Raw genomic sequence first — 27,206 nt, 5'->3', positions numbered from 1 at the left:
AACCATGCGTTATATTCTTTGAAACCCATTTACACGTACTTTTTATACTGAAGAACATGCAAACGTCTTTTCCAATGCAATTAACTCTTTTAACTGCACAAAAATAATGAACCTGGATCATTTAAACTTAAGGCACAAAAAGCACAAGTGTCTTGAAGAAGTCAGCACCTTAAACACTATCTATAAAGATGAAAGCAATATTTTTTTTAAGAGAGATGCCAAAGTGACTTTGAAATCAAAAAGGTAACATCGGTATACCTGTTTCTCTGCGTCTTTCTTTTCCTGTAACAAAAAGCAAGCTGATCAAGCAGAATCTTTGCCCAGCAAATCTGTTCTGGTTATTCTCCAATACATTATAACTCTGTGTTCAGTGGATTACAACCATATCCCTGAATAAACGCATGCTTCCGTAGTAGCCTTCAGTGTTCTAGTTTCAATTTAATTCTTTCATCTTGCAAGATGAAAGCATTTTCTTGGGCAAGGGATTAAATGCTTTGTAAGAAGAAACCTGAAATTGTGTTTGGTGTAGTTGTACTTTCTCGATTTTACCATAAACATTTTAAAACCTAAAATTCCCCAAGACTATAGATAAATAACCAGTCATCAGTCACGTTTTTAAAATCTTCACTTAAAACATTTATTTATCTAACTCCGGTGCAAACTCAGATTAATGTGACTTACTAACTTCTCAGCTGTTCCAGTTTATTCTTTGGATACTTTACAGGTGCAAAGCCATACATACTTGCATTAAATAGATTATAAACCTAGGATGGTGCCTATTACAGAATATGCTTTACACAATTTACCCCTTTTAGATTGAATCGTTTCTTTTACAACTTTCTAAATATTTTCTTAAATGACCAGTAATTTAAAAAATGTAATGCAAAACCTTGTTAGAAGATAAAGACCCATAAAAATGGTACCTCATTATTTAAATAGAGTAGAAAACGAACTATGAAGGAAGCTATGTTTTAGTATCTGTTTTAAATCACCAAGAGCCTCCACCTTTCAGGAAAAATGTTTCTTCCAACTAGTTATCATTGCTTCTCTGGTACACAAATATGAAAAAGAGAAGAAATGGTGTGTGGGGGGGGGGGGTAGCATTTGTTAAAATAAAATACATTTTTTCATTTATTCAATACAAATGGCCATTTATTGAGTGCCCACTCTGGTATCTGGCATTGCACTGTTGCAGAGATAGAAACACATGACATCAACAGTTCCAGCATCAAGTTGGGTGAAAGACAAGTAAACCAAACATAGCATACTCCAAGATAGAAAACCTGACAACAGCTCTACGAGGGAAGCATGGCTCAGACAAAAAAAGAAATTTGCTCAGTATGCCAGGGTGAGAAGTTGGAACCCCACCCAAGTCCACACTCTTTCTACTACATTGTTTCCATTATGGGCCACATTTAGGAGGGTAAATAAAAACCATCCAGATATATTTGTAGCCAAGTAAAGATATATTTGGCAAGAAGACCTACCAAAGAATATAATGATTCAAATTAAGAGACGCAAAAATAGGCTAAACAAATGATGGACACCTTGGAACAAATGCCTGGCAATCTACTTCCAAAAAATCAGTCACTGAAAACTCTATAGAGCGCAGTTCTACTCAAGACACACATGGGGTCACCATGAGTTTCAGTCAATTCAACAACAACTGAATTTCATTTTATTTCTGAGTAAGGACAGCACAGGTTTAAGGAATATAATTTCTTCTTGGCTTCTGGTAACCCACAGATTACAAATTGGTTTATAATGAAAGCAAATATCTTAATTAGTGCAAGAATAACAGGTAATATTAAAAGGGAATTAATCCCACTCCCAGAAAAGGAATTAAGATCTAACACTAGGCAGACCTAATGATCTGCTCCCATAAAGACTATAGTTTTGAAAACCCAATGCTGCAGCTCTACTCTGTCCTAGAGGATTGCCATGAGTCAGAATAGACTCGATGGCACACAACAGATGATGAGGACTCTAGCTTGACTTTTTTGAAAAGAACATCAGAGCTGTGCTTCCAAAATGGTAGCCACCAGCAATGTGTAACTATTTACATTTAAATTAACTGAAGTTATTAAAACTGTAAACTCAGTTCAACAGTCACACTAGTCACATTTCAAGCTCTCAGTAAGCCACATTTGGCTAGTGGCTACTGTACTGAACAACGGATATATAGAATATTTCAATGATCACAGAAAATTCTACTGGAAAACACTACACCAGAACAAAAAGAGAAAGAGGGAATCCGCACAGTCTTTCTTTACTGGCGTAGGGAAAAGGCAATTTTAGTACTTTTACAATATGGCTAGCAAAATCAGCTAGCAAAGGTTAAAGTGGTGTCAATGACATTGTAAAACGTGATAACATTAGATGTAAATGATCATGTTAAAGGTTAATCTTCTCTAAGGGCTTTTTAAAAGGTGCTCTGAATTTTTTAAGAGACTCATAAAAGCAAGGGAAGATAGAATTTTAACTTTGAACTGTGTTTTCATTAGATTTGACGATTTCAGTGGCCTTTGAAACTATATATGTTAATAAGGATCTATATTAAACATTATTAAGCTGATAAGTGGGTATTTAATTAGTACAATCCTAAATTAAACATATTTAATGTAAAAATTCAAGCATGTCATTTACAATACTGAAAATATTACATTAAAATTCATTTTTTTCCCCCAGGGAACATAAAATACCAAATTTTCCACAAAGGCTATCTTCTAGGTGAAGTTTCAAATCATTAGCTGTCTTCTCTTATACTGATCTTTGTGAAATATGTAATTGTACATATGTTTTTTAGATTACAAAAGAATATGTGGCACATTAGGTTGCCGTATTTAAAAATTTAACCAGTATTACCTGAAAAGATTCAAAAATAATATTTAAGATATTAACCCAAGGTACCAAGCCCCATATTACATTGTTCCAATGGCCACACCATGGCCAAATGAGGTAAAGCCTATAAAACACTTAGTGCAGGGTCTGGTACCTGAATGGACAATAAATACTAAATGTTATTAGGATCTTTGAGAGACATTCTCTTTTCTGAAAATGATGATAAATTAGAGCAAATACTTCCTGCCATGGTAATATCGACTTCAGCACAATTAAAGCACATTTTGAAATACAGACCACATGAATACTGTATACTCCAAGGAGCAGAAGGGACATCTATTAGATGACCTCATTCTCAGAAAAGAATGAAGCAATGCAGAAAGGGAATACTGGGAAATGATTTAGGGCTAAAGAAGAATAGAATGGTGACGTATATGATAGAAAATCATTCAGAATTCCAGTATACCAATTGAAAATGGGAAGTGCCCAATTAGAGCAGAGGAAATGTTACCTTTTATTTTGTTTTTCTTTTACTGTCTAGAGCAACACTAGGCAGCGCAGGGTTAAGAGTAGAGCGTAGAAAGGGTGTTGTCATCCGAGTGTCAGAGACTGGGAAAGTAGAGGAAGTTCAAGGGGAAGAAGGAACTGAAGGTTCTGATATTACTGAAATGGCTTACTATGGACTCTAAGCTGTGTAAAAGGGGTAGATGAAATCTGAAAACAGGAACAGTTTAAGCAACTAAAGATGAGGAGAAAAATGGGCACTTTCAGAAAAAGGAAAAATAAGGAGAAAGCTAAGAATTCCACAGTGGCAAATATTGGAGGATGTGCATTTTCTTGGCAACCTACTTTGAATATTCTAGATCAGTTATATATAATAGATAAAACTGTAAGGTTGTTGTTGTTAGTTTCTGTCAGTTAGGCTCTGACTCATGGTGACGTTACGCATAACAAAAATGAATGTTGCCAGGTCCTGAGCCATCTTTACGATCACTGGTATGTCTGAGATCATTGTTGCGGCTATTCTGTCAATCCATCTCACTGAGGGTTTCCCTCATTTTCCTTGGCTCTCTACCAAACATAATGTCCTTTTCTAGGAATTGATTTAATAATAGTGTAAGAAGACTCTGATACATAATAGGCTAAGGAAGGAAGGCATCCCTCTGGCTAAGGTACATAATTTTAACGTGAGGAGAGCTATTTTACTGATGATGTTAACAATTCCGATTTGCTACAACAGGCTCTTCTCCGACTAACATGGTAAAACCAATCATGTACAGATGCATATGGCCAGGTGGGATGTGAAAAAATAAAATGCTGTGCTCTAGAGAATTAAGAGCAGAGGGCAGAAAGGGTGTTTATGATCTGGGAAAGTAGAGAGAGGAAGTTCAAGAGGATGAAAGAACTGAAGGTTTCCTGGAGATTGATCATCTCAAGAAGACACTGAACAAGGGTATGGCCAAGTCTACAGGGCTTAGGTACTTACAGATAAAGTAAAAAGAAACTTGGGAAATCAAAATATAGAAGTTGCCGGAAAAATATTTCCTGGAGGTGGGGCCAAAATGGTGGAGTAGTCAGATGCTTCCTGTGGTCCCTCTTATAACAAAGACCCAAAAAAGAAGTGACTTCGTTATATATGACAATCTAGGAGCCCTGAACATCAAAAGCAAAGTTGAGGATTTAGACTGAGTGGCAGGGTGAGGGAGACACAGTTCAGAAACAGTGAGGGGTTGCCAGACCTGACCGGATGGGAACCGGCACCCTGCAGGCTAGATTGGCTGGCATGTACAGTGAAGCAAGCAGCGGCGCTCAGGACATGTTTTCCATAGTGGGAGAGACCGAGTGGTGGAGTCTGCTCAAGCCTCCAGAACCAGCAAGAAGCAGCCCTCAAACAGCAAAATGTAAATGAGTTGAACCCACCATGTGGATCCAAAAAACACCCTCTTTGAGAAAAATCTCTTTCCCATTTACCTGCCCCCTCCTCACTCTACACCAATCCCAGCCCAGCTTCAGCGACTGCCGCGCACCCTGTGCTGGAAGTAGGACCTGTTGGGTGCTCTGAGCCATTCTCTCAGTTTTGGAGAGGCAACAAATTAACAAACAGGAAAAAGTAATCTGCCAGTTCCCCTAAGCCAGGAACCCAGGGCAGGCACAGCTCCTTTGCCTAGGCACAGGCATAAGGGGTCCATGGGCTCTGATTGCCTTTCACCCCTGCAGAGACCTGTGTGGGCCAATTTCAACAGCACAGGCCCTCATTAGCACGGTACAACAGGGTATATACCTAAGCCTATTTTTCAACTGTATCAGCTATAAGGGGGAGTAGCATATTTACAACATTTGACACCACCCTGCCCATGAAGCAGGGTCCTCACCTATCCATATCAGAGGCCCGAGAATTGGTGGCTCCACCTACATCACCTAGCCACCCACAACAGGGGTCCACGAATAAGTGGTGCCTCCCCATCCTTACAGGCAACAGCGTTGGGTGCCTATAATCTGGCTGCAAATCCCACCTACCAACGCACTCTGGCGAACAGGGATGTGCTTTCCTCCCAGATACTCGGGCAGCCATCAGCCCCCTGCCTTGATCAGTGCAAGACCCCCTACTGCAGCCAGATACCTGTACCTAATCCAATCACCCCTGCCTGTGCAGGACTGTAGGTGAAAATGTACCACACACTTGGTGACTGACTACCTGGACACCTGAGCTGAATCCATACAATAAAAGGAAATAGACTCCTGGGTCCTAGTAACTAGGACCCTAGTAACAGCTCTAACCACCTGGTGATAGGACATGAGAGCTTCAAAGATGCCAATAATTAAACTAGCTCACACAACCATCCTATTTGGGCATATCAAAACAAAACAAGAAGCTAGAATACAGTAAGCAAAAATAAAATAAATATAGTAACTTACTGATGGCTGGGAGACAATAGTCAGTATCAAAGCACATAAAGAAGCAGACCCTGATGGCTTCAGTAAGCTTCCAAAAGACTCAAGAAACCTTATGGAGGAAGAGAATTTCTTAGAATTACCAGAGGTAGAATTCAAAAGATTAATAGAGCTCTTCCAGAGATCAGGAAGGAGATCAGTCAAAACACAGAACAAGCCAAGGAACACACAGATAAAGCTACAGAGGAACTTCAGAAGGTTATACAAGACCATAATGACAAATTTAACAGGCTGCAAGAAACCACAGAGAGACAACAAACGAAATCTAAAAGATTAACAATAAATTTTCAGAGTTAGACGACTCAACAGAAAGTCACAGGAGCAGAACTGACTTTGAGGCAATGGAAGTCAGAATTAGTGAGACTGAAGATAAAGCACTTGACACCAACTTATCTGAGTAAAACTCAGATAAAATAATTAAAAAATGAAGAAACCCTAAGAATTACGTGGGACTCTATCAAGAGGAATAACCTAGGAGTGACTGGAGTATCAGAACGGGGCAGGGCAGGGGGGATAACAGAAAATACAGAGAAAATTGTTGAAGATTTGTTGGCAGAAAACTTCTCTGATATTGTGAAAGATGAGAAGATATCTATCCAAGAAGCTCGTTTAACCTCACATAGGGTAGATCACAAAAGAAAGTCACCAAGATGTATTATAATCAAACTTGCCAAAACCAACAATAAAGAGACAATTTTAAGAGTGGTTAGGGATAAATGAAAGGTCATCTACAAAGGAGAGGCAATAAGACTAAGCTCGGACTACTCGGCAGAAACCGCACAGGCAAGAAGGCAATGGGATAACATATATAAAGCCTTGAAGGAAAAAAACTGCCAGCGGAGAATTATATATCCAGCAAAACTGTCTCTCAGATATGATGGCGAAATTAGGGCATTTCCAGATAAAAAGAACTTTAAGGAATTTGTAAAAACCAAACAAAAGTTACAAGAAATACTGAAGGGAATCCTCCATTTAGAAAATCAATAACATCAGATAACAACCCAAGACTAGAACACAGGACAGAACAACCAGATATCAACCCAGATAGGGAAGTCACAAAAATAAATCAAAGCTAAAACACTGAAAATAGGCAAACAGAGACATTAATATGTAAAAGACGATGACATCAAACTCCAGAAGTCAATATGGACACTGACATCAAGAAGAAGAAAGGATGGAGAATAAAGGTTAAGTCACATGCTTGAATCAGTAAGTAAAGTAGAACATCTTACAGACCCAGAGGAAGCAGGAATAAGATGGTGAAAGGGTAGAAAAATGGACAGATTCACTTCTAAGGAGAACTTATCGAGAGATGGAGAAGCAACGCTTAAGAAGTAGCAATGGGCAGCAACGAGGCTGCCAAATTTCCCCATGATTCCTGTGTGGCAAAGCTCCTGTTGAGCCCTTACAGGAGCCATGATTTTCTGATTGGTTGGTGTCCATGGCAGTTGTTAAAAATTCTACATATCCCCATTTCAAGGGGAGTGTGTAATTAAGGGGAAAGCCAAGTTTCAATTATAGAGAAAAGTGTTGGAAGGGTTTATGGAAATAGTAAAGACACAGGAAAATGTGTTCACAATAGACACTAGTATAAGAGACAAACTGCTTTAAAGGAACAAGAAGAAAGGATAGAGGAGCAGAGATTAACAGTGTGTCCAACAGTAAAAAAAAAAAGACTGAAGAAGGAAGGAGGCTGGGAAGTAGACTGACTCTGCGTATTTGTTAGTGAAAACACCTTCCCCCTACTCTTTGCAGAGGAATTTTCTCATTAAGCACATGCCTGGCCTCTTCTTTAACTTTTTACTGACTCAGCCCCTGTAGAGGTAGAGTAAGGAATCTGATTGGTAAATGTGGGGCATATAATTGGATGTACTTAGCTCAACCCACTCTTCCCCGTTGGGAACAGGCCTGCAGGAACTGAATTCTTTTCTGCTCTTCCATATAGGGTTTTCCACTTGGGAGGCCACACTGACCAGTGACTGCTGATAATCATGCCTCATTCCAGGGTTTGGTTAACAATCCCACTCAGCTCTCATTTTAAGCTACTTCTGCCAACCTGGACTTTGCCAGTAATTAACATGACATTTTAGTTTTCTATTGGTCACACTTCCCTTTCAGATCCAGCTGGGAAAGAGGGACGCTATTTATTAGGAACTATCTCAGAAATTCCCAACAACATTAGTGACCAAAACAGAAAAAGATGGGGAAGGCAGAATTTCTATGTCTTCTGAACTAAACAGTGCCAAACAGAATGATCAATGAGAATAACAGATAGCAATTATTCAGTATTTAGGCCCCTTGGTAGCACAGTTTGCACTAGACTAACCTAAAGATTGGCTGTTCAAACTCATCCAGTGGCACCACAAAAGTAAGTTCTGGCAATCTGCTTCCGTAAAGATTACAGTAAAAAAAAAAAAAACCCTATGGAGCAGTTCTACTCTCTCATACATGGGGTCACCATGTGTCAGACCGACTCGACAGTAATGGGCTTCGTTTTGTTTATTGCGTGTTTACCATGAGCCACTATTTTAGGCCTTTATATCAGCACTTTAAATAAGAAGGTACTCTTATTATCCTTACTTTATATATGAGGAAACTGAGGCACATATAGATTAAGTAACTTGCCCAAGGTGACACAGCTGAGTGGCAGAGCCAGTATGTGAACCCAGGCAATCTAGCTTGTGTACAGTATTATTAAATGCTACATCACCACTTCTCTCTGAGGTATACTTCCTACATGTGGGCTTATGACAGAAATATCCAAATAATAATGAATATTTTAATGTCATTTATTTTGCCCATATTGTAAAGACAGATGTGAAAAATACATCAATCACATTTTTAGTCAAACATATCCAATCCATATGAAAGAACAGAAAGGTAAGTCAATATATAGGTAGAGCTTTCCAGCTGTTATGAACTTATGATGCTGTTATAAAAATAATACATCTATAATCAATTGTGTTCTCTCCTCTTCTCTTACTAGCAGTTTCTTGAGAAAACTAGACTCTGTACACTCACTTTCTATTTTCACCTCTCACTTCTCATTCTGTCTCTTCAATCCTTTGTTATCAGATTTCTGTCTAAACCAAAAAAAAAAAAAAAAAACTGGCTCTATCAAAAAGTAATGAAAGCCCCTCTACTTGTCCCTGGACTCTGCAGCCCTAATCTTACTCCACTTCTTCACAGCAGCTGAAAAGATTAACTACGCCCTTCTTTTTATTTTTTTATTGTGCTAAAATACACATAACATAAAATTTACCATAGTAGTCACTGTCATAAAGTGCGCAACTCAGTGGCATTAAGTACACTCATGATGTTGTACGACCATCACCGCTACCTAGGTCCACAACATTTTCATCATTCAAGTGGAAATCCTGTACCCATTAAGCAGTCACTTCCCATTCTCCCCTTCCCCAGCCTCTGGCAACCAATAATCTGCTTTCTGTCTCAATGGCTTTGCCTACTTTGGATATTTACAGGCATATAATCATACAAGCCTTTTGTGTCTGGTTTCTTTCACTTACCATAATGTTTTCAAGGTTTATCCATGTTGCAGTATGTGTCAATATTCCATTCCTTTGATAGCTGAATAATATTTCATTGTATAGATATGGAACCCTGGTGGTATGGGGGTCAAGAGCTCAGCTGCTACCCAAAAGATCAGCAGTTGGAATCTACCAGCTGCTCCTTGGAAACCCTACGGAGCAGTTCCACTCTATATACGGTCGCTGAGTTGGCTTGGCTTTTGGTTTTGTGTGGATATACAACTTTTGTTCATTCATCTGTTGATGGACATTTAAGTTGTTTCCATTTTTTGGCTATTACTGAATACAGTTGCTATGAACGCTCGTGTAATATGTTTTTGCTTGCAATTGAACACCTGTTTGGGGGGAATATATCTAGGAGTGGAATTGTTGGGTCATATGGTAACTCTAAACTTATTGGGGAACCGCCAAACTGTTTTCCACAGCAGCTGCACCATTTTACACTTCCACTGGCAACATAAGAGGGTTCCAGTTTTTCCACATCCTCACTTCACATCCTCACCATGGACTGCCAAAAGAACAACCAAGTCTGTCTTGGAAGAAGCGCAGCCAGAACGCTCCTTAGAAGCAAGGATGGCAAGACTATGTTGCACATACTCTGGACATATTATCAGCAGGGATCAGTCCCTGGAGAAGGACATCATGCTTGGTAAAATACAGTGTCAGTGTAAAAGAGGAAGGCCCTCAACGAGACGGGCTGATACAGTGGCTGCAACAATGGGTTCAAGCATAGCAACGTCTGTGAGGATGGGCAGTGTTTCGTTCTGTTGTGCATGGGGTCACTATGAGTTGGAACCGACTCGACGACACCTAACAGCAACAACAACAACACTTGTTATTTTCCTTTCTTTCTTTTTCTTTTTTATTGTGGCCATCCTAACAGTGTGAAGGGGTATCACATTGCAGTTCTGATCTGCATTTCCCTAGTGACTAATGATGATGAGCATTGTTTCAAGCGCTTGTTATATACCTTTCTTTTTGAAACTCTCTCCTCCCCTGGCTCTTGACAACACTCCTTCTGGGTCCTCTTCTCTCCTCAAGGACAGCCACTTCCAGACTTCTTTGCTGGCATCACTTTCCTTCACTTACTCCTTATGAATTATGGCTTCCTAGGATTCTTTTCCTTACCCTCTTCTAATTTTTCACTTCTTGCCTACTTACAATGCTTATCTACCACCTCTATCTGGAAAACTCCTCCCTGCATCTATCTAGTTGACCTGCAGCTCTCTTTTGAGGAGCATATATCTATCCATCGGCTACCAGTTACCTGATCCTGGATGCCTCACCAGTGCCTCAACAATGTGAACTAAGTATCTATCCAATCTCTCTTCCTTTCCTAGAAACTGAAGGGGTCTCCTAACAGGGGCTCCCACCTTCAGGACTACACTCATCTGATGTGGCACCATAGTTCTGTAGGAAGAATCTTTCTAAAACTCAGCTCTAATCATGACACCTAAACGGTTTCAGAAGGCTCTCCATGACCAGTGGAATGCAGTATGGCGTACACAGGTGTTCCGTGATTCATCTCTTGCCTCTCTGTCCACCGCTTTCTCTAGACACAATCTTGCCCCTTCTACACCATTAGTAATTTCTGCTTTCAGTCACACTAAACTTCTTAAATATTCCCTGGAAACACAGCGCTACTTCAAGCCTCTTTCTTAGATGCCTTCTCCAGCCCCCACTCAGTCTATGTGGGGAATAAGCATACACTTTCAAGGCTCAACTTGGGCATCCCCTTTTATGAAGCTTTTTTTGACCTTCTCAAGTGAAAGCAACTGCTCCTTCCTTTGGGTACTGCCTTAACCTCAACAGAACTGTGAATCCCATAGGGACAGGGACTGTATTTTATATGATCAGCAATGCCTAGAGCATAGAAGCAGGTTCTCACTGAATGTTCGAGTAAGTGCCTGAATCTCATGAGGAGGGTAATGAGGATAAAAATTATTGTAATTAATTAATTATCACATTTTACTGGAATGGTATGACCTAACTTATATATTGATGCAGAAGCCTACCAGCACAAGTTTATTTTCTTATCTTCTAAAAATTAATATTAATTCACTTATCTGATTAATATTCCTACTGTTGGTTTATCTGTTTCTCCTTTCAAGGTTAAAAAAAATGTGACTTGATCAAGGCTTAGGCAATAGCTTCAAACAGGGGCCAAAAGATTTTTTTATGGGCAGCTTCTCATGTGGAAGGATCTGTTTATGATATAGGCCTTCAGTAAATCCTACTTCCTAAAAAACTCATCATCCAAACTCTCAAAGCTCCAGCAGCGTGTGTACAATCTTCACCTGAGCCAGCCCAGTAGCTTTTTGCTTCTTAAATGTTGGCTTTGTCTTATTATGTTAACATTTTCAGTCTTTTATTTATTTATATTTATGGGGAACAGAAAGTTTCAACCAATAGGATTGGGCCAATTGAAAATTCAAGTCTTAAACAAGTATAAGTATATTCTTTCACTGCACGATATTCCCTAATTTTTCTCTCCTATCATTAAAAAAAGAATAGCTGGCCAATGCTGAAATAATTCCCAACAGAGGTGTCCATACCCATTGTATGTTACCCTCTTCCTCAGGTACAGAATGAACTGCAAATGCCCCTCTACAAGCCCCAGAAGAATGACAACCTTTCAGGACATCTCATCAAAATGAATTAAAAAAAAAAAAAAATCATTCACAATAAATAATCATCAAAGGTTTCAGCTCTCTATGAATTAAAGAAAAGTTGCCATCTAGTTGATTTTGATTTATGGCAACCCCACGTGTGTTAGAGAAGAGCTGTGCTCCATAGGGATTTTTAACGACTGGTTTTGCAGTAGTAGATCACTGAGCCTTTCTTCCAAGACACCTCTGGATGGACTCAAATCTCCAACCCTTTGGTTATCAGCTGAGCAGGCTAACCATTTGTACCATCTGAGGCCTCCTTTAGCATTAGTTCTGTGAAATCCAAAAACCAGTAGAAATAGATCAAATAGGCCCTTTTATTATGAAAAACTAAACTGGATGCTACATTGAACAAGCTTTAGATAGGCTGAGAAAATATCAAATTATGCCATTCAATCTTCACAACAATCTTGTGGACTAAATATTTATATTCTGATTTTGCAACTGAGAAAACTAAGACTCAGAGGCTAAGTAACTTGCTCAAGCTCAGAGAGGAAATAGGAAAGTTAAAGAGTCAAACTCAAGACTGTTTGATTTAAGGTTGTTTACTTTTCAAACAGCTTCTAAACTTGAAAAGAAACTGACTAGGGGCAAGAGCTAGGTCTCCCTACCAACATTCCTCTTTTGAACCTTTGTTCAATAGCATGCTCTTTAATCAGTTTCCCCTAAAGTTATGCTCAATATGTAACTTTTCACCACCATTTAATATGACCTACAATAATACTACTCATTTTGTCACTCTGAGTAATTTTTCATGGTCCTGTACCAGTCTTCAGGTTCATCCTTATTTCACTTTACTTTCCCCAAATGCAAACATGAATCATCACTTTTCCATTTTAGTGTCCATAAAAGATACTTAATTTCTATACATGTATCTTCAAACTGGACATGAAAAAGTATAATGAAGCAAAACATGTTCACTGGCAAGAGTCAAAAAGATCTAGATTCAAATCCTGGCGTGGCCCTTATTAGCTCAAGAACTTGGCAGGTAATTTATGTTCATTAAGCCTTTCTTTTCTCATGTAAGAAAAGGATTTTATCTTCTACCTTACTAAGATTTTTTTAGTGGGAAATAGAGAGATGTACATAAAGATCCTAATAGGATAAATGCTCAGTAATTAGCAGGTGTTGGTAACTTTTAATTATTAGGTTTAAAATATAATACGTAAATCTGTGAACTGTCAGAAACAGCTGGAAGAGTATACTCTTTGTAAATGGAACTAAAACTATTACCGACACCTACTACTGTCGAGTGGGTTCTAACTCATAGCAACCCTACAGGGCAGAATAGAACTGACCCACAGGGTTTCCAAGGTTGTAAACCTTTATGGGAGCAGACTGTCATATCTTTCTCCTGTGGAGCAGCTGGGAGTTCGAACTGTCAACCTTTCCGTTGGCAGCCAAGCGCTTTACCACTGCGCCACCAGGGCTCTCTGCTAAAACTATAATTAAAATTTTTCTTTTCCTTCTTGATATCCAACAGTCACAACCGCCCCTGCCCCAACATTATCTTAATTAGGATATTGACTATTCTGACCTGATGCTAGCAGATTTTGCTTTCAAGTCATTCCATCTTTGGTTCATATCATCTAGTCGATGTTGAAGCATAGTAGCTTCTTCAGAATTTCCCAAAGCTTTTACCATCTTCTGCCTGTTTCCATCAATGCTTTTAAATATGTCATTATGGGCATCAATTTCCGCCTGGATGTCCTAAAGAGAAAAAGGCAAGGAGATAATGCAAATGTTAGGTATTAGTGTCAACATTGCTTGAGATTTCTATACACAGCTTCATTGTTTCATATCTCACAGAGGAGTTGATTTCAGGCAAAATAGTTAATTTCCCCTTAAATGGTAACACATTCAACTCTTACACTGAAAATAATAGTCTTTAAGTTTTCAACATGGAGACCTGGTAGCACAATGGTTAAGAGTTCAACTGCTAATGAAAAGGTCAGTGGTTCAAACCCACTAGTGGCTCTGCAGGAGAAAAGACCTGGCAATCTGCTCGTATAAAGATTACAGCCTAAGAAACACACTGTGGAGCAATGCTACTCTGGACTATAGGGTTGCTATGAGTCAGAATTGACTTGATGGCACACGACAACAAGTCTTCAGTACATTCATCCTCCAGCTCTTAAAAATGGAATACATTACAACCTAAATTTCATATACCAGTTAGTTTAATGCTAGTGCTTCATTTTTTCCTATTAAATAGAAAAATATTTGTTTATTTTTGTAAAATAAATTTGGGTGCAGAATAGGTGAGAATTATTAAAAATTAATACTAAAAACTAGTTGAGAGATTTTGAGGAAGCACTTTGGTAATCTGTATGAATAACCTTAAAACTGCTGAAATTATCTACCATGGGAAGATTTATGTATAATCACATTTATCACAGTGATTCCTTTTAATGTGAAAAAGTAGAAATTATCACAGTACATTAATGGCAATATAATATTAAATTTAAAAAAGAGAACACAAAACTTTATAGGATGATGTTAACTTTTTAAAGTAGGTGTTTAAATTAGCATCTGCACTTGTATATAATGGCATACACATACACATAAAAACTGCAAAATAAAATAGTGTAGTCTTTGTATAGAAGAATTAAAGGTAGTTTTGCTTTTCTTCTTCCTAAGTGTCTGTGTGTTTCCAAAATTTTCTACCAAAAATAACCAGGGTTTCTTTTTATAGTTAAAGATAAGAAATTTAAAAAATATATATGAGTCTTTGTAGATTTTTTTTCTACTAATCCATTAGAAGATTGTCAAGATAATCACCTATATTAATCTGGCAATCATCTTTTCTTCCTGAATAAAATGGAAGCAACCAAAAGGCTGCTGTCAACCTCAGGTATGACAGCCACTAACATTAACACTGAATTTTATGAATTTACAAATGGAAAAACGGACACCTGAAGGGGGTCATAAAAGTACAGTATGTGCTTCCATGGCATTAATTGGTAATGGATATTAAGCAATTTACTGCAGGAATAAAAGCCTTATATTTCGGGCAATGAATCTGAATTAGTAAAAGGTGACCATTACACACCGTATTATTTTTTACCCATCTCAAGTTTTTCTTTATAAGAACCACCCTTCTTACATTTCTCTAATTCTAAAAGAGCAGTGGTAAAAATTTACGTAGAAATTCTGTGAATATTCAGAATGCTCTTCTTCATTGAAAACTCACTCCTGATACACACACCCATGCATTCCTTTGGGAACCAAGGCTCAGGGACCAGCATCTAATCCATCTTTCTTCAATTACTCACAGGCCTACACTAACCAGAAAAACCCACTGGAAGGGCCTTTTGCATGTCACAACTCCAATCAGCATGTCAGGAAGGTGTCACTTACATGAGGTCAAGGGGCAGAACCTTCGTATTCTAAATCCTGATGAGATTGGCAATAGTAACAGGGTCAGATCTTGTAAGTGGGGAGAAATAAATGCAAAGCTTAATGAACAGCTCCTGAAAGATTTATGCTCCAAATTTATAAGCCCATTGGTCTCTAAGGTTATCTGAGCCTAATGACAAAGCCAAATCAGGCGCACTCAGCAAAGTGTGATCTGGGTACACAAAGAAGTAGCATTCCCCACTGAACAAACAACTCTGAGATTGTTAAGTGTGTGCATTTCCCTGGCATCTCCATCCCAGAATCATGCCAAGTGGATATTGACAGGGCAGCAGACCACAGCTGGCTACTGACTCAAGGTTCTTACGCTGGGGAAAACTATGCTCAGAAATGGCAATCTCATCATAATCTCACTTTGGGATGCTTCAAAAAGAAATCCTCAGTTATACAGAAAAAATTCTGCCGGAAGGTTCTTTGACATTATCTCCTGGATAACACAGTTTCTATTCTTTGGAATGGAACTGTCTTATTTTTGTATTCTGAAATCCATTTTAAGACATCTAAAGGGATATATTGAAAGGTCAACAGACAATATTTGCAACATTTTTAATCTTATGTAGTATATATGTATGATAGCCCTCTTTCTCAAGAAGCTCAACAATACAATGAGCATGGCCTCTGTTTGCAGAACCTGGCCTCAAATTTCCCGTTTAGGGTCCTAAACATCATTGTCATGGACCACCCCTAAAATCACATGACAACTTCAAATCACAACATCCTGGAGTAGCCTCCCCTGACTATTTGCTCCCTCTTATATTCCAGAGACTGAGTCGGAATCAACTCGAAGGCACTGGGTTTGGTTTTTTTTGGTTATATTCCAGAGAAGTAGGAAGAAATGCATTAACATTCAGAAACAGATTAACTTTCTCCAAGCCACTTCATAACAGTATCATAAAATTTGGATACTAAGAGCATGAAGCAAATTTGGCTCCTCATATCAGAGCAGGTAATGCTTTTCCCAACCTAGCTACCATGATAAATGGCGTAAAAGAGGCCTGCTTACTGGCCTAGTCAATAATTATAAGTATTTCTAAAAAGTTTTAACGACATCGCCACTGATCATATATTCACAATGGAATATAATTTTCAATATATGGAAAACCCTTCCAGATATGCTCATCTCATCATCAAAAGTCAGGAAGAAAATCCATGAACAGAAAGTGATCAAAGAAAAGGAAATCATCATAGTTATTTTATTTAACACTTCAAAAAAAAAAAAAAAAAAAAAACCACCCCACTGCTGTCAGGTCCATTCTGACTTGTAGAGTTGGGGACATATTTATTTTGCCAAGTAGACCAAGAGCCCCTGAAGAGTAAGACTGAACACAATACTGGGGAAGGTAATGGAAGCTCCATAGACACATCCAAACACCCTGAGGGGCCCAATTACTGGGCTGAGGGCTGGGGACCATGGTCTCCGGGGACATCTAGCTCAACTGGTATAACATAGTTGATAAAGAAAATGTTCTACATCCTACTTTGGTGAGTAGCATCTGGGATCTTAAAAGCTTATGGGCAGCCATCTAAGATACTCTACTAACCCCGCCCTGTCTGAAGCAAGGGAGAATGAAGAAAGCCAAAGACACAAGGAAAAGATTAGTCCAAAGGACTAATGGACCACAACTACCACAGTCTCCACCAGACTGAGTCCAGCACAACTAGATGGTACCTGGCTAGCACTGCCAACTGCTCTGACAGGGATCACAACAGAGGGTCCTGGACAGAGCTGGAGACAAATGTAGAACAAAATTCTAACCCACTAAAAAAGACCAGACTTACTGGTCTGACAGAGGCTGGAGAAACCCCAAGAGTATGGCGCCCGGACACTCTTTTAACTCAGTACTGAAGTCACTCCTCAGGTTCACCCTTCAGCCCATGATTAGACAGGCCGATAAAACAAAACAAGACTAAATGGGCACACCAGCCCAGGCGCAAGGATGAGAAGGGAGGAGGGGATAGGAAAGCTAGTAACGGGGAACCCAAGGTCGACAAGAGTGCTGACATGCCATGGGGTTGGTAACCAATGTCACAAAATAATAGGAGTATTGTTTAATGAGAAACTAATTTGCTCCATAAACCTTCATCTAAAGAACAATAAAAAAAAAAATTATAAAAACAGAAAAACCAAACCTGTTGCCATAGAGTTGATTCCGACTCACATATTCCAAATTGTATAAAATGTGCCTAATGTAAAATAGATGGATAAACAGACGAAGATAGATGTTGCTGTTGTTGTTAGGTACCATTGAGTTGGCTCCAATTCATAGCAGCCCTATAGGACAGAGTAGAGCTGCCCCATAGGGTTTCCAAGGAGCAGCTGGTGGATTTGCACTGCTGACCTTTTGGTTAGCAGCTGAGCTGTTAACCATTACACCACCAAGGCTCCAAAAACGCATAGTTTCAGTAAACTATTTACCATTTTATCTACCTACACATTGACAAAGTTTCTTCTTCTTGAAAAAGGGAATTTAAACTAATACTTTTTTCTCGATGTAAAAATACACATCCACAGACACTTAACCTCTTGAGTGACTTTAGTCATACATCAAACATGATTTAATGAACAAATCCTAATATTTTAGAGTGAAACAATGTTATGTATAAATTTACACTTATATTTTCATTTAGGATAAAGCTCAAAAGAACATGTTATAGAATTTTTATACTTAAACTGTCTAAAAGGTCAAACAGTATGCAATCATATTTGAGGAATCAATAAGCTTCCTCAAATACAATGCTGGTAAAATGAATCGCTGAAAAGTTGCATTTTCTAACTTATTAACAAAATACTGGTAGCCATTTCAGACTCTTGACTTGGATATTTTCTATCAAACACACCCAAATCTGATTCAGTAGCAAGAAATCTCTTGCAAAACAAAAGAATTACTAATAATCAAAATATTTTCTTTATAATACAACCAAACTGTACAGTTTACCCCTTTCCTAAAGTTTCATTTCTAAAATGATTAGGAATTGTGGCATTTTCTTCTGCAAAAAACCCTTTCCTCTTCATAAAACCCTGAGGTGAAAGGTTATTAATGTAATCAGTGAATGTATGAGTAAGTGCATCTTGATTAACACGGAATAGGCACTGTAGTGCCAGGAAAAATCACAGAATTGAAGGACTGGAAAGAAATACAGTGATTATTTGGTCCAATCTCTTCATTTAAAAACTTTGAGTACGGGAGCCTAATATCCTTTAGAAGCCCACACTGTAATGCCCTGGCTAAGCTTTTCACTGGAAATTGAGAAACGCAGTTCATTAATCAGGCTCCTTCATAGGTCACGGTGCAATGATGCACTGGTTTTAAAATTCAGATGTCAGCATGGGAAGCTGTCCGATCATGACCCTGATGTAGCATCAAATGCTGGAATAAATTAGAGCTCCTTGAAGCAGGGTGTGCTCTCTCACCTCCTGCACAGCCGGGAGATTTAACCCCACTAATGCTCACCTCTGTCACCTGCAAGCCCTTCTGAATGTTAAACAGCACAAAATAGCTATTGGCAATGAGTTATGAAAATATAAGCCATCTAGAAGCACAAAGCAATGCTCTTCCCAGCATTTAACATAAACAGGTCATGTGCATAGAGCAGCGTGACAGATTGAATTGTGGCCCCCAAAATATGTGTCAAGTTGGTTAGGCCATGATTCCCAGTACTGTGTGGTTGTCCTCCATTTTATGATTGTAATTTTATGTTAAAGAAGATTAGGGTGGGATTGTAATACCACCCTTACCCAGGTCACATCCCTGATCCACTATAAAGGGAGTTTCCCTGAGGTGTAGTCGGAACCACATTTTATGTCTTCAAGGGATAAAAAGGAAAGGGAAGCCAGCAGAGAAGGGAGCCTCATAACACCAAGAAAGCAGAGCCAGGAGCACAGTGTCTCCTTTAGACCCGAGGTTTCTGTGCTGAGATGCTCTCAGACCAAGGGAAGACTGATGACAAGGACCTCCCTCCAGAGCCAACAGAGAAGGCCTCCCCCTGGAGCTGATGACCTGAATTTGTACTTCTAGCCTACTAGACTGTGAGCAAATAAATTTCTCTTTGTTAAAGCCTTCCACTTGTGGTATTTGCTACAGCAACACTAGGTGACTAAGACAGCCGGCCATAGCAAGATATTCCAGTAGCTGAACTAGCATTTGAAAAAAGGACCAAAGGATTCACTTGAAATGCACCTTCAAACAATGGAAGCATAATGTAGAAGGTTAAGAAAAGCCAGAAGTCAGAAAAAGAGGACTACCTCTCTCTCTAAAGTAAAACACCACTGGAAGCTAATATGCAGATACATAATTAGAGCTGCTTTCCAGAAAATGGGAAACCCTAGTGGTTACCGGTTAAGTGCTACGGCTGCTAACCAAAAAGTCAGCAGCTCCTTGGAAACTCTATGGGGCAGCTCTCCTCTGTCCTATAGGATTGCTATCAGTTGGAATGGACTCTCTGGCCACAGGTTTAGTGTTTTGGTTTTCTAGGAAAAGACTACAAGAGCTCACTGAAGTTCACTGATCAACTATTAGACTTTTTGTAAACAACACTCACTACCCAGATCAAAATAAACCTCACAAATAAATGGAAAACCTTATCTCCTTATTTATTTAAAGGTGCTTTTTTAAATACAGTACCAATTTTGCCCTTAGTTGGACATTTCTTTAATGATGTAACCCACAGAGATATTACATGCAAACAATGCAAACACCAGAATGTTTATCAATGCTGTTTTTCTCTATTATGTTCTATAAGTTGGGTTTGGGGATAATCTATTCGTAGCTTTAGCTATAAGAGCAAACATAGTTCTTCAGATTCAGAAAGAACTGATAGGAAACAGATTCAGAGAGTACCACCAGGAGGCCTTCAACAGGTATTGATTCATCCTCTTTGGGCTTGTTGACATAATTCTGGTTTATTTTTATATCATATATTTACATAACCCTACATGGCCACAGCAATGTTTTCTCTAAAGGAGTTATGACCCCTTTCCTGAAGCAACTAGAAACAACTTCCCTACCATGTCCCAAGGTGCAGGCTAAACAAACAAAGTTAACTATTAGGGGAATATAAATCCACTACTCCTTTCGAAAGTCAGACTGGAATTCATAGACAGTTTAGGATTGATTATAGGAGCTCAGGAGGATTATTGCCAGAGCCTTAGATTCTGAAAATGAGGAATCACATTTTTTTTTTTAAAGAAGTAGCCAGATATTATGTTACCTAAGTAATAACAGAATAACCAACTAACATCATCAAATTCCATTGTGCCTTAATTCATGTCATATGTTTATGAGACAGTTTGTGAGGCTTGCAGCATACTGAGTAATTACAATTAATTATTTGATTAACTATTCAATTTATTGGTTTCAAATACTTCAATGTTATTCTATGAACTCCCCCCCCCACTCTCTATTAATAACTATGGGATCAAATAAAGTAGCTCAGTGAGGGGAGGGTCTACCTTGTTCCATCCCTACCCTAAGCCCGTTGTCTAGTAAATAGCATCCCCTTCATAAACGTTTACTAAATATTGAGTACATAAGTAGGCCTTGAAACTGGAAGTTTTACTGTGTGTCTTCCAAGGCACATTTGTTTTAAAATTAGATACTACAGACCGAGTAGTAAAACACAGCTTCAAATTCTAATTTTAAGAATTACAGTCATCCTAGCCTTAGTTTCTCTCTATGTTGTCACTATGAGGAAGGTCTTTTCCAAAGGATTCACTGAGAAAAAGGTACTATGCAGACACACACACAAAAACCTCTTACAGAATTACCATTAATTATCTAGTGGCATAACTGCATAAGTAAATAAAAGGCAACAGTTACTCAAAATGTCACTGAGCTACAACCATCCATGACTCTATTGATTGTGATTACTAAATAGAACAAAAACAACACAAGAATGGAAATGGTTCATGTGTGACAGTATATGGAATGCCACTCAAGCCATAAGATACTTCTTTTATGAAGAACCTTCAAGGATAAAATTAAAGTCAGGGTGGCAATAAAATTAACTCTCATAGGCTGGATTTCAGAGAAGTGCTTCGGTGGACTAACCTTCTGTCTCAAGTCAACTATGAGTATGAATTCTCAGAACAGTCATCCTGGCCACCTGGTCACAACTGCTCACCCCTCATCACTTAGTTAGATAGATGGTGAGAACCTGCCTGATGACAGGCACATCTTGCCACAAGGTCAGGCTCCCCTAATAAGTTCCCGCCCAGCCTCCTCTCTAGATACCACTCTGAGGTACACATGGGTCACTCTGATCGGGGTTTCCTGATTCTTGAGAATCAACTCCTGGGTTCTGAGGTACTTCCAGCACGGCCTCTTCCGGTCCCAGGAGAACAGGAATGAGTAACAACTGCAATTTGACCTTATGCTGGAAAACCACAATTCTGGCTTCCCATATTTTGAAACAAGATGACCAGATTACACATCTCAATCATGTGTCAAAATTCCTATATAAATGGATATCCAGTGAAATCACTAAACCATTTGGTTTCTCTAAAATTAAAAAAGTATCAACCAGAATATCACTTTCAATTCACTTCTGCAAACAAACTGCTACCTTTAAGTTATGCTGAAGCTCTGCTTTCACCTGGGAATTTTAATTTTCTTACCAGCCTACAATGTTCAGATTAATCACCGCTGGGTGACTCACCTCCATCTGTTGGTCTCCAACTACCAAACATACCTGTACTTAGGTCCACCATCCCAACAATGAAGTCTAATTTTCTTAAAGCTTAAAATGACTTTAAACAAACAAACAAAAAAAAAAACCCAAACCCATTGCCATCGAGTTGATTCCAACTCCTAGCAACCCTATAGAACAGAGTAGAACTGCCCCATAGGGTTTCCAAGGAGTGGCTGGTGGATCTGAACTGCCAACCTTCTGGTTAGCAGCTAAGTTCTTAACCACTACACCTTCAGGGCTCCAAAAAATTTTAACAGCAAAACTACTTTTATGCTGTGATAGCCCAAACATCACACTGAACAATTACAACAGCTTATACAAAGATTAAAAAGTGTGAACATCATCAAGGTTAGTATTCCCTCTAGAAATAGATCACTAATATAGAGGAAAACAACAGTCAAGAGCAATGGAATCTAGCGTAAAGGTGGAAAGACTGTTATTCAGCTTCTGAAGGTATCACCGGGCTTTTGCATTACAGAGGTAGGCTTGGGTCTTTTCCTGGAACTGGCTTTATCTCTTGCGGAGTTGGGAGGGGGAGGTAGGTAGTTGTATTTAAGAAGTGTGAGGTGATGACACCTTTTCCTAATACCAGTTTTCCTGGCAATGGATTGATGAGCATAAGCTAAACACATGAGACAACTTTTATGAAATTACACAAAGGATTTTTTTAAAACTTGAGTTGTAGAAAAATACATTCATCTGTGACAACTTCCTAAAAATGAAATGTGGCAAAGAGATAACTAGCTCTCACATCGATTTTTATAAAAGAGTCTAACACAAAAATCAACATATATGGGGAACTTAATTAAGACTGTAAAATCCAACAGGATGATTTCTCTGAATCTGACCTTTATCTTCCCCCCTAAAAAAAAAAAATTCCAAATTAAGTCTTTTGACAGGAAAATAAGCCACAAGCCTAGCCTTCTTTTATTACCAATTTCACAACTAAAAGAAGAATGGGAAAACATGTAGATGCTAACGCTTTGGGAGTTAAAAGAGGAAACATATTAATATCATGGCCAGAACTTCTGACTCAGTCAATACAATGGTCCTAAGGCTGAGGGTACTTACTATCTATCCTCTGGTATCTGACTAGGCTTTTAAGACTAATAGCAGCAATTACCATACAAATGTCCAGCTATTGCCCACAATTATTGCCTCTCAGGGGGGGTCTAAGTAATGAATTATTCATGTCACATATGGCCTATACCTTTTTAGGAAGAAAAAAGACAAATCTATACAAACAAGCTATCAGAACTCTTTATGGTCATAAAGTTTGTCACCTGCTGTTACCAGCTGCCACAAGGAAGGTATTCTTTCCCTCCCCTGCCCCTTGTAAATGGTGAGCAAGCTGACTGGGAACCAGCTTTTACCCTCAGGAATTTAAATGCTTAACAAGGTATTAAAGCAGGAGGTCAGAGTCCGCCCTGTGCTCCAAGCACAATCCTTACTAAGATAGTTGAAGAAGTAGTGGGGGTGGGGGAGCGGTGGAGGCTGTGGCCAGGAGGGAGCATCCAACAGCAGGAGCTAAATTCTCCTTTCTACACCCTCTTCCCACTACAGTGTTCCTACCATCAGGAGACAAGCAATGGCTGCAACTGTCTTGGAAAAAGCTTTCAAAGTTTTCAAATGAAATGGTTTTGTCTTTTTCCTCTGGCAAGTGTGGTTTGTAGGAAAAAAATCCCACTACTCTTTTAATGACTCAATACAGTCTTGCTCATATTTGTACCTGGAAGGAGCCCTGGTGGTACAGTGGTTAAAGCACTCGGCTGCTAACGGAAAGGTTAGCCGCTCTAACCCACCAGCTGCTCTGTAGGACAAAGACGTGGTAGTCTGCTTCCGTAAAGATTTACAACCTTGGAAACCCTATGGGCTCTTATAATCTGTCCTACAGGGTCACTATGAGTTGGAATGACTGGAAGGCAATGGGTGTGTTTTTTGTTTTTTTGGAAGGAGCCATAGGGTATTCATGGTGAAAGCCACTCAGCACATCTTTAACAACTGATGAATAACCGATTTACACACGTGGTAAGAGAGTACTTCAGCTTTCTTTCTTTTTTTCTTTAAAGACTGGAAGTTGAAAGAAGATTGGTGCTTGACATCCAAAGGCTAGAGAGGAAAGGACCCCCTAAGTAGCTCGGTGAGGTGTCCTGTTTTAGCTATAAACTTTAGGCAGCATTTGCAGGCCAGGCTCAATGCTAGAGCGTGCCAACAGCCTTCCTATGGAAAAAAGAGCTAAATGCAAAATTAATAACTCAAGTGTTAAAGCCCCACAGTGCAGACAAGCACTCCACATTTAAAACGGAAACACTCAGATAAAAACGAAAGCTTGAGATGAGCTATGCCATCGTGACGGTAAGGAACCTCTCCTGATTCTCAGAACTCAATCAGAAAGGGGGCAGTGCTCTCTACAGCTGCAGGACAGATAAACCTGAGGGGCAAGGAAAACAGAATCCCTGCCTGGTAAAGTCAGACTCTGGCATGAGAAAACGAGTGTTGTTGTTGGGCTTTTTTTTTTTTTCCCAAAATAACTTTCAGTTAAATTACCAGCCAACTTGAGTACAAAGGATCTCTTCTGCTGGGAAATTCTAAAAGTAACAGGTATCATGAGAGGTCCTCCCGACCAAAGGAAAGGACTGCTAATTTGTTCTTTACTTGAAAGATTTTTTTAAGAGAACAAAATCAAATGTTTTATACATGATATAACCAAAGAGTCAATAGAATATCTGCCATCTAAATGGATAGTTTAAAAAAAAAAAGACAAGCAAAGGAAGGAGGAAAAAAAAGTACATTCGTGAAGCCTGCTTTCTGCATACCTTTTCAAATTTTGTCAGCAATTCCCGTAAGCTGAAGTTCAGACCAATCATCGTCCGGTATCCCTTGAAGCCTACATCTTTCTGGCAAACTTCCTTCAGACAACAGCGTTTCACTTCTAAAAACCGTATCTTTTCTGGCTATAGTTTAAAATCCTTGGTAAAATCCTTCACAAGCCTTGCCCTTGAGCTACGGTCCATCATCAGCAGCAGCAGCCCGGGCTGGGACATTTTAGTCATCCCACCGTATCTCCGTCGTTTCATGGACTTCGGAGTTCACAGCGAAGAGACCTGCTTCTACATTTTCTGGTAGCTGCATTCCACGAGGCTGGCATGGTCTCCTTCTTCTCTAGGAAGCCCGGGATTCCCTCTTGCTCACCTCACTAATGACCAGCAGGCCACAACTGTTCTCTCCTGGGCCTCAAGCTTAAAGTTTGGTCTCAATTACACACAGTAAAAAAAGAATCTATATCCTGGAAACTTGCATGAGAGAAAAAAAAAAAGAGAGAAAGAGAGAGCCAAGTATTACCAACTTCCTCCATTCAGACTGGTTTCAGAAAGAAACAGAAAAAATCCTGGGTAAAGAGCCAGTTTCCAAAAAGCATTGCTTATGTAGAGCTGAGAACAGCGAGGAGCGTACTCTTGTCTGAAGAAACACCAAAACACGAGACAAGAGGCCACCCAGTCTCACTCTGCCAGACACCAGCAGCCTGTGTTGCTATAGAAACCACCAAACTAGTTTCAGTCCATTTCCCTAGGTCAGCCTGGCCTAAAGGATGCTGTCAGTACAATAGAACTAAGTTGTTTAAAAGTTGTTTCATCTGTCCAGAGAAAGTTCTAGCAGCAGAGCTCTTGGTCACCCCGTCAGTGCTTGCAGCCGGGGAGAGCTGTAGGGAGAGCCTTGTCAGCTTCGGCAGCTCCCCTTGCTGATCTGACAGCAGTGTGGTAATCGACTTCTCTTCCCAGCAGTTGTTTATTATTTTAATCAGCATCCTCCCTTCCACCACCCCTCACACGGTTTGAAGTAAGTCTCACTCCCACTTCCTGGTGGCCTCCTTGCCCACACTTCTGCACCGTATCTCTTAAACTGTCCCAATCCTGAGTGGGCCACAGGGTCAACATGCTAACTGGAATCCACCCATGAAAATCTGAGAGGGTGGATGTACAAAACAATACAAATCACAAGAGATAGCTTGTATTATTTCTAAAGTGATCTTAGCAGGGGAGTGACAGGAAAAGCACTTTTAAAGGGAAGTTCTTTGATCTCACTGGCACCCCAAAAGTCATTCAGACAGTTTCAAGTGGGTAGTTTACTTGTTTCTAACATAAACCTTAGTGAGGAAAACGGCTCAAAATGTGAGTAATAGCCACCAGTTACTCTGAATGTGTCTTCTGTTTTGAGTTAAAATACTACTGGCACTCAGGAAAATGCTATTTTCTACAAAGTTATCAGGATAATCACTTTAAAGGAAAAAGTTCAATCCAAATTACATATTCTTTGTACTGCTATGGCTGACACCATTCCAAGGCAAAAAACGTGATTTTGCTTTTGCATTATGTAGCTATTTAGCATACCAATAAAAGTTCAGAATGACAGATATGTTCATATGGAACAGTTCTCTTTAGTGTGTGCGGAATTTTATCATAAACACATAATGCCTTCTAAGGTGACATTATCACCCATGGAATAAGGTTAATCTTTATATAACTAAGTTTCCTTTTCACATCAGGGTACAGAGCAAAGGGGGAAAAAAACCTGAAATTAGGATGTGCATCTCTGAAAGGCTATTTGAATTGCTTAAACAGCGAAATTGTTAGTACTCATTTAATCATATGTAGGAAGGTTCCATTTAATAACAGGAAAAAAAAACCTATTGGGGAATAGTACACAATGTGGTTATTATTTTTTGGATTTGCAAACCATTTTTTCTTTCCATTTCATCATCAACAGATTTTCAGATCACTATTCAAATGCCATGTGTTTTACATATGGCCATCTATACAACATTTAAGAAGCTTTTAAAATATTTTCATTATTTATTCATAAAAACCTACATGTCCCCACGGGCAAAGCGGCTTTATGGGCTTTCTAACAATGTGTTTCACCTCAAAGTACCTAAACCAGACTTATACACAGACACTACTGATGTAAAAAATGAACGTGGTGATCTAATAGTTATTCAGAAATGCATAAGTAAAAATAATCTGCGCCACTGGGATCAAAAAAGCTTTGACATCAGCATGAAGACCAACCATCAGAAATACAGTGAAACTTACGC

The 27,206-nt window shown here is 39.1% G+C and overlaps 1 protein-coding gene across 11 annotated transcripts in view; it reads right to left on the bottom strand.

Annotated features, from left to right (window-relative positions):
- Positions 1–27,206, bottom strand: part of UTRN (utrophin) — a 610,574-nt gene that overhangs the window by 181,055 nt on the left and 402,313 nt on the right. For 10 of the 11 annotated variants that reach the window (XM_049902936.1, XM_049902887.1, XM_049902897.1 and 7 more), the window contains one exon: positions 13,548–13,720. In XM_049902936.1, coding sequence (XP_049758893.1) covers positions 13,548–13,720 — 173 coding nt within the window. Of the gene's footprint in view, positions 1–13,547; positions 13,721–24,930; positions 26,462–27,206 lie in introns of those variants that run through there. The other variant, XM_049902964.1, reaches the window with a different exon arrangement.

Source organism: Elephas maximus, chromosome 1, assembly GCF_024166365.1.
Source record: "Elephas maximus indicus isolate mEleMax1 chromosome 1, mEleMax1 primary haplotype, whole genome shotgun sequence".
NCBI lineage: Eukaryota > Metazoa > Chordata > Mammalia > Proboscidea > Elephantidae > Elephas > Elephas maximus.
Note: the sequence above shows the minus strand (reverse complement) of the source record. Positions and strands in the feature narration are given on the sequence as shown.